The following is a 17,059-nucleotide window of genomic DNA, read 5'->3' on the forward strand; positions in this document are numbered from 1 at the left end:
GTAAATATGAGGACAAATTCAAGATGTTACCTGATCCAAGACATTTCTTTATTTTTGGACAGTATACTTGTTTATTAAAGACTTCCTTTTTGAAACTTTTTCGATTTTGTAAAGTCATTGCTTTGTTTTATTTGAGAGTTTGAACCAACAAACTTTAACTGGACTCACAGCGAAAATACACAATGACAAACCAATAACTGGACAAATCTGTAGAAATGACGGTATGAATGCAGAGTTGCGGATGTTCTGTCTGGTTCCTGTGTTTACACCATGAGTGTGATGCCATGTACGCTCCCCTGAGACCCCGCTCCACATGTCCAGATACAAACCCAAACACTTGATGGACACTATCACGGTGCTAAATGCAAGAATAGTCCAATTTGCTTGACAGAGAGGCAGAGGCCTTGTCTAAGTGTGTAGTTATATGGGAACGGGCTCTGCCCAACTGCCACCACTTTACACAAGTAAGAGACGCTTATGCATCTCTCAGGTCTCTCCACACATGCTCTGTTGGCTCCCATCTCATTTTAAACAACACACCGTCACAAACACACATTTGAGAAACACGTCAAACATCAAGCCAGAGGACTTTGTGTTTATTGATAGTCAATACTGACAATATTAACATGTATTAAACAGTGGCAATGCCAGGCAATTGCAGACAGGGTAGCAAGGTCATGTAGCTCCTCTGGCCACCCTCTCCTCCGAGGTGTTGAAAAGGCAACGTCAGATAACGGCGCCGTGCAAGCCTAAAAATATCCCCCCTCGCCCTCCACCCACGCTGGAAAGGGAGAGGGGAAACGGGTCGGAATAATCTGCTTTTCCGGGTCTTATCTGAAGAAAGGCAGGGATGCATGCTGCTCTATCTCTGCCAGTGTGATCACTGCCACTGCTTTTCTGAGCTTTTCTGCTCCGCTGCAGACCAGAGCCAAGCTAACACGGGCCGAGATGGAGGGAAGTGTGCGCACTCTTTCTTTGAATTTTTTTTTTGGTTTGCTCGCTAACTGAATAAAACATAGGGACAAACTGAAGTGCATATATACAGGCACAAGCACTGTTCTGCTTATCCAGCTGGTGAAACGCAAACTGAGTGACTGCAGTCGGACTTATATCAAGGTTTAAAGCCATTTCAGTATTGTATTTTTAAATAATAGCATTATAATGTAATAATTTATACCTCACAGTGATTATACAGTATATCCTCATAAATAACAATTAAACAAAATGCTTGTATCATAATCGTTGCATGATTTGCACAGTGACTATATGATATCAGGTGATGGGAAATTGTTTGGTTAAAACATCAGTTAGTGAAGAACTGTTTCTGTCTTAAGTCCTAAAAATTTTCCCACCACATACATCCTTTATATTGTGACATGTAATACTACTATTGATGAACAGTAATTAATAGTACGGTCATTGTTTTAATGACAGACACAGCAATAAGAGCTTGTTTAATTGAAATTAATAGTGGCACTTATTTTGCAATTATTAAATTGTACTGAAATTGTGTTCACATTATTTTTTCAGACATTTTCTAATCTATCCCATTATGTGTCACACATAAAGATGAGTTTCACTGCCGTCAGCACATTACCTGTAGTCATGGCAACATCTGAAGTAAACTGAGAGAGCATTATAGGAGTGAGAATAATTTCTGTACAGAAAGTACGGAAAGTATCTTTATGAATATATGTACTGTGCGTATTTTATATGTGAACTATATATGTATGAAAACAGAAACCGTACTGGAATGTATGAAAGAAAAGATTCATGTGGATCGTCTATCTCCTCTCATTAAAAGCAATGGACTCTCACACTAATCAAAGATGGCCGTCTAACACATTTCATGCCACCAACACGTACGTCTTCTTTTCCAGAAGAATAAAATACTCCCATTGATGAACAAAACCCTTCTCAGTAAATAAAACACTGCATGGCCATTACAGCCATGTAGGTTTATCTTCACTTTTTGTGGACAATATTTCACCCTCAGCAGTGTCACAGTTCCGCAGAGTGAGCGGTCCACATTCCACCGCGCAGACACTCGTCTGTGATGTGTGTGTAATATGAAACGCAGGCAGTTGGGGTTGTTTAAATCATTTGCACTGAGCATGGAAAGTAATGTATGTGGTAATGGGAGAGCTCCTCAGAAAGGTACCTGGTCTATAGGAAGGGGAACAGTCTCTTCTTAAGGATGTAGAGAACTGTGGCGAGGAAGAGGGCGAGCGCCAGGAAGATGAGCAGTTTGTCGGTGAGCTCTCTGCGGTTGTACTTGGTGATGAGTTTCCTCCCGAGCTGGATGGTCCCCGTCATGGTCTTAAATTCCTCATTGGTCTCTAGGATTGTCCTCGAGGAGGTTGCTTTACAAAGAAGACGTGTAATTAATACGTGCATTAAAACAAATACTGTGAAATGATTAAAGTCTTCTAAAATCACTGGACACAAAGTTTTTGCCCCAGCCTAAACATCCATGGCAACAGAGTGATTTAGCTGGGACCGGTTGCACAAAACACAAGTTTTCGCCTTAAGTATGACACTCAAGGCTTACTTTCTCCATAGCTGAGGGGCTTACACAGTTGCATGGAATCCCTTAAAAGGTTCCTTAGTTAAGAAAAAACTAATTTACTGCATTGAAAGACATTTTACAGCGGCAAAATTTTCCATGGAGATTGTTTGTTACCTAGGACTCACGCTTGTGATGCCTGTTATCATCTCACAAATTTGGCTTAAAGTTAGATAGTGGAAAAATGGCAAAAGAATAGAGGACAAGAAAACCATATTGGTCAGAGGTAGAAAAGATTATACTTCTGGAGGAGTACAATCATGAAAAGCACGTAAGTAAATGTGATCCCAAAAAAAAACCCAGATAACCGAAAAAGATTGTAAGAAATTGCAACAAACCTGAATTCAATAAAATCTAAAGTGTAAAATCAAAAGCCTAGCCATTGGATCCTCCTGGTAGCAGAACACTCTCCTCTGGAGTGATCGTTTTTTTCATTTACCACCATAAACTCAGTCATGTTGCAGTTAAGATAGAGTTGAGGGTACCTTAAGTTTTCTTTATCTTGCTTTGGTCACTAAGGTCTTTCATGTAATGGCATTCCTTAAGTATAAGACCAAGGCAAGGAGAAAACCATAAATACTTAAGTGAACATTTAAAGGAAACTTTAAGGAGAAGACTTAAGAGTGTTTCGCGCAACAAGTTTTATTCTGAGGAAACCTTAACTAGGACTTTAAGAAAAATCTTAACTTAATGTGTTTTGTGCAACCGGCCCCTGATCCCCTTTATTCATTCATTCATTCATCTTCTAACCGCTTCATCCTCTTGAGGGTCGCGGGGGGGGCTGGAGCCTATCCCAGCTGACATCGGGCGAGAGGCAGGGTACACCCTGGACAGGTCGCCAGACTATCGCAGGGCTGACACATAGAGACAAACAACCATTCACACTCACATTCACACCTATGGACAATTTAGAGTCACCAATTAACCTAGTCCCCAATCTGCATATCTTTGGACTGTGGGAGGAAGCCGGAGTGCCCGGAGAGAACCCACGCTGACACGGGGAGAACATGCAAACTCCACACAGAAGGGCTCCCATGCCTGGGATCGAACCGGCAACCCTCTTGCTGTGAGGCGAGAGTGCTAACCACCACACCACCGTGCCGCCCCTGATCCCCTTTAGTACCTTTTAAATCTGAATCAAACAAGTTCAAGAAAACAATCACAATTTAAGTACTTGGTGCCCGTGGTTTTAGAGAGATAATTCAGGATTTTGGTAGCACACAGTTAAGACGCTCCTCTCAGCCATCATCCGGCTGATGCTCATAAGGTTCTCCGTGATGTCACTGGCTGACTGAGCCAGCCCCTCTTTGGTCATCTTCCTGAGAAACAGACAGAAAGCAAGACATACAATTGATTTAAATGTCCTTTTTCTGATCAAACGTATATGATAAAAGGACTAGAAGGATGACAAAACAATGTATTTTTTTCTTATTACAACATTGGCAGGATTTAGTAAGTTGTTTGAAAATACTTTGCCAAGACATAAAGCTGATCCCTGTCTCTGAATGCATCAGCTCACCTCTGTCTCACAGCACTATCTCTTCCATTAAGGAGTGCCTGCTTCTCCATATTGTCTATGGACAGTTTGCTGGCCAGGTTGGCTTTCCTCCAACCTGTCTGGTTACTGCAAAATGAGCCGTAGGCAAAAAATTTAAATCATTAAATAGATATTCAATTACAAATATTATTTATACAAGTCAAGGAATGGTGAACATTACCTCAGCATCTGCTTTCTATGTCCCTCCACCTGACTCATCAAAGCTTGCTTGTCTGACTCTTTGTCCTGCTCCATCGCCATCTGCTCAAAATCCTGTCAAAGTAATTAAAACATCACAAATGTGTTTGAAGCAATCAATTATTATGGTGAGACATCAAGAAAAGGATGAGAGAGACACATGCATTTATGTGTTCACTGTCAGGTGAAGTTATTGGTATTGACATGTTGCTCTCAGGGCGGCACGGTGGTGTGGTGGTTAGCACTCTCGCCTCACAGCAAGAGGGTTGCCGGTTCGATCCTGGGTGTGGGAGCCCTTCTGTGCGGAGTTTGCATGTTGTGTCAGCGTGGGTTCTCTCTGGGCACTCCGGCTTCCTCCCACAGTCCAAAGACATGCAGATTGGGGACTAGGTTAATTGATAACTCTAAATTGTCCGTAGGTGTGAATGTGAGCGTGAATGGTTGTCTGTCTCTATGTGTCAGCCCTGCAATAGTCTGGCGACCTGTCCAGGGTGTACCCTGCCTCTCGCCCGATGTCAGCTGGGATAGGCTCCAGCGACCCTCAAGAGGATGAAGCGGTTAGAAGATGAATGAATGTTGCTCTCATTTGTGACAGTAAAGACACCTTGATGGACGATCAGTGTTCGAACAATAAGCCATCACTGGTAATCGCTGTAAATAAGAGGTGCATCATTCTGTCAGGTGGGAATAATCCGTCAACATAGGCTACCAAATGTGCTCAAAAATAAAGTAACCTGCAATGATTCTTTTTATTATCAATTAATTACAATGTCCCACAGTCTAAAGAGGCCTTTAAATTCCTTGTTTTTCCTTCTGATGAACAGTAAAAAAATGATATGATGTGTTATATGTTAAATGATATGATAAGCAAAGAACAAAGGGAAATTTGAGAATCTGGAATCAGTATATACTTGGAGTTTTTGTTTTAAAAATGACTTCAACCATTAATCGATCATCAAAATCTACCCAGAGGACACCTGGGGCTGGAAAATTGACCGTCCCAAGAGTCAGAACAAAACATGGTGAAGCAGCGTTTTGTTGTCATGCAGAGATATTAGACACGCCGACTCTGACCAATTTTAAATCAAAGCTAAAAACATTCCTCTTTTACACTGCCTACTCCACCCTGTAATGGCTAACCTTATTTTTAAACTCAAATTTAAATGGATCATTTTATTTTTGCACCTCTTGTCTACAATTCTGCTATTTTTTAAATTGTAAATAATTTAGTAGGCTAATTAATTTTACCTCGGATATCTTTTTTCTCTTTACTCTTTTCTGTATCCTTTATTATGTTTTATATTGTATTGCTCTGTAAAGCATTTTGAATTGCCCTTGTGTATGAAATGTGCTATACAGATAAAGCTGCCTTGCCTATCAGTTGTCTGTAATTGACTAATCAATTAAATTCAGCATTAAGTGGCTAAATTATCACAAATACACTATTATTAATATTAATAATAATTTGTGGGGGAAAAACATGGCAAATAAAGCACATTTATCCTCCTCCAAATCAGTGTCATTATGACGCCTCATCTTCCAACAGAATGACCTAACGTTACCTTTATTTATTGCCAATTTATGACACTTATAGTTCTGCTTCCTGCTCTTCTGCCTCCAGTTTTAATTTCTCATTTCATATAATTGTCTTAACTTATCCGTAAGATCATTTGGTACATTAAAGAGATAAGCTGAAACACTTTTCCTACACCGGCAGCGGAAGCTCCTCTCGAGACAGAGCAGCTCGAGCTGTCGGTGCACCGGCTGACTGATGTAGCATCGATGCTATCACACAACAACACGGTTCCGTTACATGACAAGCTAACACACCAGCATGTCTCGACGTGGCGCTAAGTCGTCTTACCAAATTAATACTCGCACCTGGATGAGAGCTTTGATTTCCAAGTCATATTTGAGTATTTCTTGTTCACATATTCGGACGTGGACATCTGAGGACGCCATGTTGCCAACGTAGTCGGCTTAAACTACGGAAAGCAGGAAGGCTGTTTTGAACTTCGACCGTCGACTTCGACCGTACTAACCGGTACATTTTCTGGTATTAAAAAGAGACTATATATATATATGCCTGTAATACATAATCCTATGCTTCATATAACAAAAAATGAACAGATTTGATACACCTTGAAAAAATTATTTTACCTATACGCACTGAAATGAGACACATTTATACAAAAGTGTTATAATAACTTTCTAGTCTATTTAATGACATATTTGGTGATGTAATTAAGATGTATCATGAAAATAAAATGCATACATTCTTTACATATTGATATAAAATGCATACAAATGTGCAAACTTAATTTTTTTTAAAAAAAATTACAGTGGTCAACAAATGATTATTATTGTGTTGGAAATGTTTTAGAAGTTGGGTGTTGTTTTTCCATTCATTGTACTGCCTTGTTGTATCTGTTCTTTATTATGTGGCATACTTTTGGAGGACCAAACTAAATTACCACTAACTGCATGTTAACATAATAAAGAGAAATGATCATATTTACAATGACATTATTGACTTGGAAAATCAAGTCATATCATTCATACTTTAAGTTACATTCAAAAATTAGGCAAATTAGGCAGGACCAATACTGATTATTAGTTTATTAATTAACATCTATGGAATGGATTACATCCATCACTGATATCATCAGACAAAAAAGAGACGGCATCAAACACAACACACATGAACTATTTATATGCACGGTCATTCATATTAACAACAGCAATAAACACAATATACATAACGCGTAAGCCAAACAACACCAAGTGGAGGTTGCTTTAATTTAAAGTAAAGCACATTCGGTGAGATCTCTCAGAAGTCCTTTGGAAATCATTTTTGTACAAGGCACCAGTGTGGGCATCACTCAGTAATCACACAGAGACCTGACTTTAAGGCGATTCAGAAGGAATGATCTCTGCGTGAAGTGAGAAGCAGACGTCCATTGGTATGCAGCAGTATCAATTCCTTCCCTGTTGGGAGAAATGACAGACTAAGTTTAAAAAATTCAAGCCAAGCAATAAAATACTTAATCTATAGGCTTTATGAGCTGCATGAAAGCTACTGCATCAGCTGTAGGTTCAATAGTTTACCTGCATGGTCAGGAGTCCTAGAAAGGTAGATTAAGGCCAGTGATAGTTCAGGTACCAGATGGTGTCAGAGGACAGAGTAGGCCCAAAGAGTGGATTCAGCTGGGCGAGCATTGCTATCAGCCAGCTGATGGACAGAGGGAAGATTAAGATAAAGACAAACTTGTACAATTGAAAATACATCCTTCTAAGCTCAGTTATGCAGGCCATTTCTTATTCTCTCACAAAAGATAATTCTGAATTTAGGCCCGCATTTGTGATGAAAAAACATCCAGTTTTTATTTATTATTCTACACAGCGTCAAACTGAGGGCCTGTGGGAAATACCTCCACTTGGCTGCAACACTGTTTTGTCTCTTCTATACTCTTTTACCCATCTAACATGTAACATGACACCCTATGCACACTTACAACTACTTGTGGTGTGAATGTAAATAATTGATCACAACAGAGAAACACAATGCGCATAATGGGTACTCTTTTTGTTTTATTATTTATGATGTAGATTTTCAAAGCTGCAACTGAAAGTGATGTCATCAAATAATTGAAAAATGCTAGTAACAATGTCCCAGAGGCCACGGGAACGTCTTCAACACTCAAAAATTCCAAAGATATTCAATAAAACATACGACAAAGAGAAGCAGCGAGTTACATTTGAGAAGCTGGAACAAGGGAATGTTTGTTAATTTATTTTTGTGTATCAAATTACTGAAATTATTCATGTTAAATGATTATAATCTATCATCTATTCAGTAGCAATTAAAATTCTGGACAGGAAATCATTAAGAGCACATCACTGCCATGTTCCTCAGAAACTAAATTGTTATGTTTTGATAATGTCATTAATTTTGCCAATTTTAAACTCATTCATAAATGCCTACATGATCAGGCAGGTGACACTGTGGTTCCTCTTAGAACTTCTGGCTCAGTGACACATGGAGCAGCCAATGGGAATTGTAAGGTTTCCCTGTGTCATTCCTCAGCTTTTTCTGTCTGTGTGTTTAATATATGGAATGATTTACCAACAGATCTCAAATTGGATCCTGATTTCGATCACTTCAACTCAAACTGAAACAGTTTTAAAGAGGAATCAGTTATGCAGTCATGACTAATTTGGTGCTTCCTATTCTATGGTGCTAATTATATGCATTGCAGATTGTGTCTTGTATTGTTATGTCTCTATTTTTACTGTTGTGTGTACTTTGCACTGTGTTCTTGTAACTGAGTCTTTTGTATCTTAAGGCCCAGCTATAGACAGGCATTGCAAATTAGCTTAGACTGTGGTGTGTGGCATTTATGTCTGCTACATACTTGTCCCTATACAAATAAACATTGAATATATAAATAAATAAATGTCAAGCAATTTTCTGTCAATGGATAAACTGACTGACCCTTTCCACAATTCATAATATAGATCTAAATCTTGCTGACCTTCCAATAATTTGATTAAACGTGCTATTTGTGCACACATGTATGACATCTATTATAACATAGTGTTATAGAAATCCTGTACACTTCCATTATGAGGATACTTACAACAGGTAGCAGCATACTGCAGTCAATACCAGCATTGTGACTATCACTCTGTGGGAATAGAGAAAACATTTAACAGTGGTATAATGAATATTTAACGACTGCATAATAGGTCTTAAACGCAACACAGGCCATTAACAGTGTGATCTCGTGATGCGAGTGACAGGGCAAATAAAGGAAGTTGTATTGGACACATTTTCCAGAGATGGTGTATATATATTCTTGACTTTATTATTTAAATATTCCGGCAAATACAATATAGATTTGTGATAGAGAGGTGTCAATAACCCCAGTGTAAAAGAGGTAAAAATGATTGAGCTGCCATCGATGTCACGGGAGGAAGTGGACTGTCAAGTTAGCTTCAGTTAGCTAACCGTAACTTTTACCAACTAGCGAGTAAAGTTCACCCACAAGCTTAAACTTTCTTAAACTGTTCATGTAACGATAAGAAACTAAGTTAAACAAACCATCACTACCTTATACACCTGACAGTCAAGGGATAACATGTAATATAATCTTAACTTAGTTAACGTTAGCTCTTTGTAGCCAGCTGGAAGCTAAAGCGAAGCTAACAAACTCACCCTCTGTTTGGTCCTTTGGGGATGAACCAGGGCACCACTCCTCCAATAATGCCCCAAAACAGGGTCACCACGGACATGGAGATCACGAAACGTAGTTCCGCCATGGTGGTGTTTCTTTTTACACCAAAAGATATTCAAAAAGTACAAACTTTCGACTTAAGACAACTTCAGTACCGTCCAGCTGCCAGACAGGATCCACAGTGTTGAAGTGGCAATGTGTATCATGTGACTAGTAACCAGAGGGAGGAGGAGGAGGGCGAGTGCGGTTATACTTATTAATTTCTAAAGCATATATCTGATTATAGTCTGGCCTTTCTTAAAAGATACAAGGATAATTAAGTCGTACTGCTCTGTAGATAAACGCACTGTTTATTACTACAGTTAAGAGTACAGAGAAACTGTAAAATCAGCTTGTAAAAAATGATTAGGACCATTTTCCTTGGATTAAACATAAGCTGTTCAAAGAATTCAATTTTGACAGACTCTTTGTAAAATCATTTTGCCTTCTGACATTATTTATTATACACTATTTCATTTCGGACTTAGAGTAATGAAAAGGTTCAGTCTGTGGGGAAAACGTGACACCTACTGCTCATTTGTAAAACTACAAAACCACAAATACCAAACAGGCAACACCAGTAGACAGACCTCATGTGACAAAAAATGTTGCACGTCACGACTTTAATCTGATTTCATTTTACTTGTTTTCCTTAAAATGCATGTGGCATTTAAATGAAGTCCCTCAGACAAATATATGCATGCACAAGCAGCATTTACTGTAACTCCTATCCTTCAGGTTCCTGGGCACTCACATCGAGGAGGACCTGTCATGGATAACAAACACCACAGCACTGCTGAAGAAGGCACAACAGAGACTGTATTTCCTAAGGATACTCAGGAAGAATACCTTAACACTTCCCAAAAGCTCATTGGCTGCCCTCTTCCATGTCTTGAGGACAATAGATGCTGCCTCAGGAGAGCCCACAGCATCCTCAGAGACCCATCCCACCCTGGTCACCACCTATTTGAACGGTTGCCCTCAGGGAGGCGCTTTAGCACCATCAAATCAAAAACAGACTGAAAAACAGCTTCTACCCAGAGCTGTCATCACACTGAACTCTGCACAATCCTGAAACACTTGAATATTCACAAAATACTCTGTGCAATATTCCTGTTTTTTCCACTGTTGCATATAATATACTGGGTTCTAGTGGTGTTATCCTTCCCTTCTACTGGGACTCACGGATGTGGCTTGCAACAAAACTATTGTAAAAGTGTAAATATGTACACTAGTGTAATTTGTCTTTGGACAGTTGAGTGATTTCTTGTTTCTAGTTTTTTAATCACATTTCTATAGCTGTTGTTTTGCTGCCTTGTTTTTAAATTATACCTTTATTGCACTGAATCTGAGAGTAGCTACCCCAATTTCGATGTACTTGTGTAATGACAATGAGTTGTTGATTTTATCCAGGAAGTATCCTTGTATACCATGTTCTCAGACTTCAAGTCCAATATTAGTGAAATTCTGTCATGTTTTTGCAAATATCACATCTGGGTTAGATCAGTATTCAAAAGGAGTTTCTCTGGAACGCAAACCTCTGCCAGCACAAAAAAAGTTTCCTACACCTTTGGCTGCTACAAGACTCACTTTGAGCACTGCATTAGAACCGAGTGCACCAGTGTTGTTTGGGCTCACAATGATCTTATCTTCTCTGACAGGTGATATACAACAATCTATAAATAAAGTATGCATGTTTGAAATGTTGATTCCTAAACCTAGAAGTACATTCGACACAATTCAAAGACAAAACCATCCCACCTCCAGAACTAAATGACAAGACAGACAAAGCATGGTCCATTTATACAGTTTATTGATAGCAAAAGATCATTTTCACTCCTGCATCTTCTCAATGGTCTCCTCCTTGTATTTGCCCTTCTCCTTTCCATCGGCGCGAGACTTGGCCTTGCGCTCCAGGATCTTCTTACGGTCCTTGTCCAGCTTTAGCCTGGTGATAACCACCTGCAGAGGGAAGACAGTGGGTTTGTAAACATGTCAAGGAATGCCTCATTGGCAGTGTTACAAATCATGTAAAGAAAAACGCAGCATGTCTTAAACTGGTCTGATATCACATCTCACAATATACAATAACATTAAATGTCTACAGCACATTTTAATGACTAGTTACCAGTAGACATTCTGCAAACACTTAAAGTCTGTTGGTCACACAAACACTTCAATCAGTACAAACACACAACACAGAATTAATTGACACAGACACCATCACCAAGGCTTCAGACCTGGAGGGGTAACATGGGCCTTACATGCCTGATAGTTGTTTGGCTTTAGGACAGTTATCTGCTTGTGCCATGCGTCAAAAAACTACACAACTATGTTTATCTCAGTCACAGCATTACTTATACTGGCATCAACTGAAAGTGACCCACAGCTGTCCTGCTCTCTAAAACACTGATAAGCAACCCTGTCCCCTGCAGATATTAAGATGCCACAACAAGAAAAGTCCCGGTGCAATTAAAACATTTAACTGTGGCTGAATTACGTTTAGGTGTGCTGAGTCCAGGGCCACGTGTGTTGTACATGCTGGCTTAATAGCAAGGCTTGGCTTACTGGAACTCTACAATGAAATGGAAATTATTGCCATGTATATGCTATTACATGTAAGCTGACATCACTAGATCAAACTGAACTGCAGTTAGTCTGCAATCTCCCAGTTCATTTTCAATTTCCAAGGGGCATTGTCAACTGCTGTGGATCAAAATGCTTTTAGACCCAAGTGGACAGACCTATAACCAAGCAGAGCAAAAAAACATAATGTAGCACTCAGCAACTGATACAGCAAACAAAGTCTGCATGCACAGATGAGCTGTGATGGTGTTGCACCAATATGTCTGAACAGCTTTCAATCTTTGCCATCACAATTTGAAAATGGTATTTCAGTTTAAAGTTTGACATCAGCAGCAGCCATCTTGATTGCCTCAACAACGCTTCTCTTAACTAAGCTAGGTTTATGCGTGTCCTAATGTCACTAACGAGGGTGTGCCAGCCAAAATGATGTCCTCACGTAATTTGTGTAAAGTATGAAGGCTCTACAAGTTGTACTATATCAAGCCCCATAGAGAATTCAATTTCGATTGGCCTGACCTGAGCTGGTCGGCTGGAAATCTAAACATTAAAAAGGGGACAGACACATCTGCCAGAGAAAATAAAAACTGAGCCTGCAGATTTATCTGCCTTCCAGAGTAATGGAAATGTAAAAATGTCTCAAAATACGAGCTGAGCCAAATGTTCCACTGTCCAGTATCAGAACTGCAGTTTGCATTGTCCAGTTCACATGCACCTGTGCGAGCATGACAAGATGCTGCTGTGTAGTTTTCATTAATCATGTCTGGGTGACTGTCTCTTGATGATGAACACACAACTCAGATTCTACAGCTTAACACTACACTACTTGAATTTGATCATAAATACAAATATATCTGTCAGCTGGGTTTAGGAATATTTATAAAGTCTCTCAAGTACAAAAATGGTACGGTGGGGTAAATCTACAACACCTTGTTGGAAAAGAGGAACAAACTGGAGGTTTGCTGCAGTGGGTGAAACAATAAAACAAAGGGTGCATCCAACAGGTCTTTTCACAGCAGACATTTTGACTTGTCACAGGTGGAAAAGTGCAGGTGTGACTAACAACAATGTGGGCTCCAATCTTATCAAGTGTCACAGTATGCCATGACAGTTTGACAGTGAGCTACAATACCAGAACCCTGAAACTGTAGGAGCTAAATGGAAATCAGCCACCACTGATTTCATTATTTACACCTGCACTTTTTGTGCTGTGACAAAATGTATTCTGTGAAAAGGACCTCTACAAATACTACTTTAGTTAAAAATCTGTACAGTTTTGTTGAGATATTAGTTGTTTGTATGATTCTGTTCTATGGTTTGAAGCTAAATTTTAAGTATAATGTTGTAGTGGACTGCATTATACAGGCATGTCTAATTTGTTTACGTTGTTTATATATAGATAAGCATAAACTACACTAACACCTCACAATTCAATGTCATGCAAACACTGAACTACAGCATTATAACCCTCTCTGACACCCAACAAAAAAATCCCCATCTTTTCAAAATTCAGTGGTACAAGGCTGTTACTATGTATAGCCCATCTTTATCATAAATTAACTACCTGTTAACATTCCCTACTTTTATAGTTTGACTTGTCAGAGACCTGACACAGTGACAGAACTGTTTTACATTGCTTCCTGTCTATGATATCTTCAAATATCTTTAAATCTCTCCTGTTCCCAGACTATTTTTTTTAGAAAGAAATACCTTATCATTACGCAGTTACAAATATGCCATTTTAGCAGAGTAAAACAGTTTACATATTTTTTCAATCTGACCACGTTCATCATGCCTTAATTTGTGTTAAATTGCTGTCAGAACCACATAGCACTTCCCTGTTTCTTAGTGCCCTCAAAATTTTAGACAAAACACAGAGTGCATATTCTTTGTGACAATTACTAGTTTAGCACAATAAAAATTCATGTTGGTGAACAATAAGGCTCAAGTCTGGATCATTTGATGATCTCATGGAAATCAATAGCGGAAAAACATTATTGACAACTGAAGGTAAGAATAGTGACCATTGTGCCGTTTCAGAGAACTAGAAATCCCTCAAGTAACTGTCTCACACATAATGTATGTAAAAGTGGTGGACAGAACATCAGAAACACTTCTATGTAATGCAGTCCAATACAACACCACCACTTACTACAACCTCAAAGATCATCACAAACTCCAGTCAACACCTTTGTGACAGTGTTAGGAACTGAACAGTATTTGTGTATTACAGATCTTCCACCTGGTGGGCATGGGGTTTAATTAATGTGTAAGTGTGGTCCAACTTTTTCAATCAAGTGTTGAAAACAACACACAACGGTTAAGTGCTTCTCTGCTGATCTAAGCTCTACTGCAAAATGCTTGCAAGGCCAGTCATACAACATCTGAACGATGATATAGGACCATTTTTCTGGTACGTTAGGAGGGCAATAAAAGAAAAGCAGGTACAGTTCTCCAGCTTATCATTCAACAGACTGTGATACTTTCCACTTCACGTTGACAAGATGCCAAAAGCCCTTCTTACACAGAGATCACACTATAGGGTTATTAAATCTCTCCTTTATGCTGCCTTTGCATTTGTACATAGAACCAAACAACGGTGTGATTTTTGACAGCATGCCAGCATCACATAAGCAAAAGAGGCATGACGAGCATGACATGTAACACCAGCGTCTGCCTTTAGCGGGACACATACACATTGGCATCTCTTTATAAACAGTAACAATGGCATTCAGTAATAACACTAATTTATCATCCCTGTGATATGGTGGCTGACATAATCTACTGTGAGGGCAAGGAGCTTCTGGACCTCACAGTTTTCCCAATTTGCAGACATTTTCTGCTGCTGTTCTTCATTTTTGAGTTAGATCCTAACTGCTATCAGCTACTTTTTGAATCTCCCACGGTGGGTCACATGCATGCTATGTTGTCTGAATGTCACACCTGTGCCACACATAATCCCGACCTGCCAACTGTCCCTTTTGTATTGACCTTTCAGTGCCGTTACTACCTCTGATGTTGACTTAAAGGCAAGAAACTCTGTCCTCCGATCACTCAATTGTACCTTTAATACAAAACCTTAAGGTGGCATAACAGCTTGAAAGTCACTCCTTGAAAAAGCAATGTAAAAGGGGCTAAAAAGGTGCAGAAACATCACTCTAGTGTGAGTCCTGACACACACATATGTTAATATTCAGTAGGTTTCCCAGTGTAACCTACAGTGCCTAACAATGTAACATTTTTCATCTCTCTTTCTCATTTCTACTGAGGCAGGCACACCAATTTGAGAACCTATACAACTGTGTCTCACCTTGCTGGGGTGGATGCCGACATGGACTGTGGTTCCGTTGGCCTTCTCTCTCTGCACGCGCTCAATGTAGATGACGTACTTTTTCCTGTAGACCTGCACGACCTTGCCGATCTGCTGGCCTTTGTAGTGTCCACGGACAACCTGTTTGTAAACAACGCAGGCAAGTCAAGCTAGTGCAGCTTACACCTTTTAAGCTGATGGTGACAAACGTCAGCAATTCAAGCAACCTTACCTGGACTTCATCATCTTTGCGGATGGGCATGGACCTCACATTGTACTTCTGACGGAGCTCCTTGGACAGAGGGGAAGACATGATCTTCCTCCTGATGTGTGAGGGGGCATTGAAATGCCTCTTGCGGTTCTTGCGGCGGGAGGATGTGACAAATGGATTCAGCTTCATGATGCTGTGGACAGTGGAGCAACAGGTACTATTAACAAGTTGACAGCAACAGTTTCAGGTTAAAAACATTAAGTTGTTTGACGAATATCACTCTCTGAACAGCTAACAACGTGACTCCTGCAAGCTGGTTGCAAGTTATAATATATCGCTCCTCTCCAACTGTCAATGTGAACTTCAACTATACAGATGAGGGGATGGAAAACGTGTAGTTTCTTTATATACTACCTCCCTAAAACATAGAAAGTAACGTTATGCCACTGACATTGCATCTAACGTCACTTAAAACACTCACGTTTACAGTATCGAAGCAGCAAGTTAGCCAGTTGGCTCGGTTGTTCTAACGAAGGCTTCAAAGTGGTATGCTAAGCTAGCAAGTGACGCTAATAGGTTAGCATAATACAACGAACTGACTAGAGCATTTGCATTTCTGTGCCAACAGTAACTCTGTTATATTACCTAACGAGTTTCAGACTTAAAAGAACAACCATTAACTGTGAAGAAAGTCGAGTTTGGTCACTAGCACCAGGAATCAACCGCCTTCACTCTCCGACATGCGGATACAGACGGACCTAGCAGGAGCAGCCGACACTGAGGGTTTTTTTTTACTAGCAATCTATCATCAATATCGGTTCAATATTGGCCATTTTTTGATGGTGACAATGTTTACAAGGTGTTTGAACGTTTACAGTGATACACGGTGACAGTACAGTGAGGATGGATGGTGATAACTTTAGTGAAATAGTCTGCCCGGAATTCTTACCCTGCCTTTGCTCCTCTATGGCCGGCGGAAAAGAGGCTCGCATAGTACTTCCGCTGGCATTAGTTCACACTCAAGTCTCGCGAGATGTCAACGACAGTATTAAAACCTAAAACCCACTCTTATCGCAGTAAATATACATCAGGAACATTTACATTTAGTCGTATTAGCATTTTTAACACTATTGCATGTGGCTCTAATGGTTAAATTTGACTTATTTGACGATTTAAAAAGATTTATGTTCTTTTAACTACTTTTTATGGTCCTGCATTATCACCACAAGTTAAAGTGCGCAAATAAATTTCACTAGACTCCTTTTCATTCAAATCAAACATTTTCCACTGATTTAATCATCGTTTTTGACTGATTTATTACACTTAATTTATCCGTCTGCAGTTATAATAACAGAATTTATTTATCATATTTCAACTT

The 17,059-nt window shown here is 39.5% G+C and overlaps 3 protein-coding genes across 3 annotated transcripts; all 3 read right to left on the reverse strand.

Moving 5' to 3' along the window:
• Positions 1–176: 176 nt before the first annotated feature.
• Positions 177–6,266, reverse strand: LOC125895044 (vesicle transport protein SEC20-like). Its single transcript, XM_049586814.1, has 5 exons — positions 6,183–6,266; positions 4,285–4,376; positions 4,086–4,190; positions 3,769–3,885; positions 177–2,380 (listed from the first exon to the last, which is right to left on the reverse strand). The coding sequence occupies exons 1-5, from the start codon at positions 6,261–6,263 to the stop codon at positions 2,167–2,169; spliced, it is 609 nt and encodes a 202-aa protein (XP_049442771.1). The 5' UTR covers positions 6,264–6,266; the 3' UTR covers positions 177–2,166.
• Positions 6,267–6,905: 639 nt separating this feature from the next.
• atp6v0e1 (ATPase H+ transporting V0 subunit e1) lies at positions 6,906–9,739 on the reverse strand. The gene is made up of 4 exons (XM_049586582.1): positions 9,520–9,739; positions 8,942–8,989; positions 7,410–7,533; positions 6,906–7,289 (listed from the first exon to the last, which is right to left on the reverse strand). Exons 1-3 carry the CDS (start codon positions 9,621–9,623, stop codon positions 7,440–7,442), a joined length of 246 nt encoding a protein of 81 aa, XP_049442539.1. The 5' UTR covers positions 9,624–9,739; the 3' UTR covers positions 6,906–7,289; positions 7,410–7,439.
• A 1,634-nt stretch (positions 9,740–11,373) lies between these two features.
• Positions 11,374–16,733, reverse strand: rpl26 (ribosomal protein L26). Its single transcript, XM_049586223.1, has 4 exons — positions 16,631–16,733; positions 15,703–15,874; positions 15,471–15,611; positions 11,374–11,539 (listed from the first exon to the last, which is right to left on the reverse strand). Exons 2-4 carry the CDS (start codon positions 15,868–15,870, stop codon positions 11,411–11,413), a joined length of 438 nt encoding a protein of 145 aa, XP_049442180.1. The 5' UTR covers positions 15,871–15,874; positions 16,631–16,733; the 3' UTR covers positions 11,374–11,410.
• Between the last annotated feature and the right edge of the window lie 326 nt (positions 16,734–17,059).

The sequence above is a fragment of the Epinephelus fuscoguttatus genome, linkage group LG9 (genome assembly GCF_011397635.1).
Source record: "Epinephelus fuscoguttatus linkage group LG9, E.fuscoguttatus.final_Chr_v1".
NCBI lineage: Eukaryota > Metazoa > Chordata > Actinopteri > Perciformes > Serranidae > Epinephelus > Epinephelus fuscoguttatus.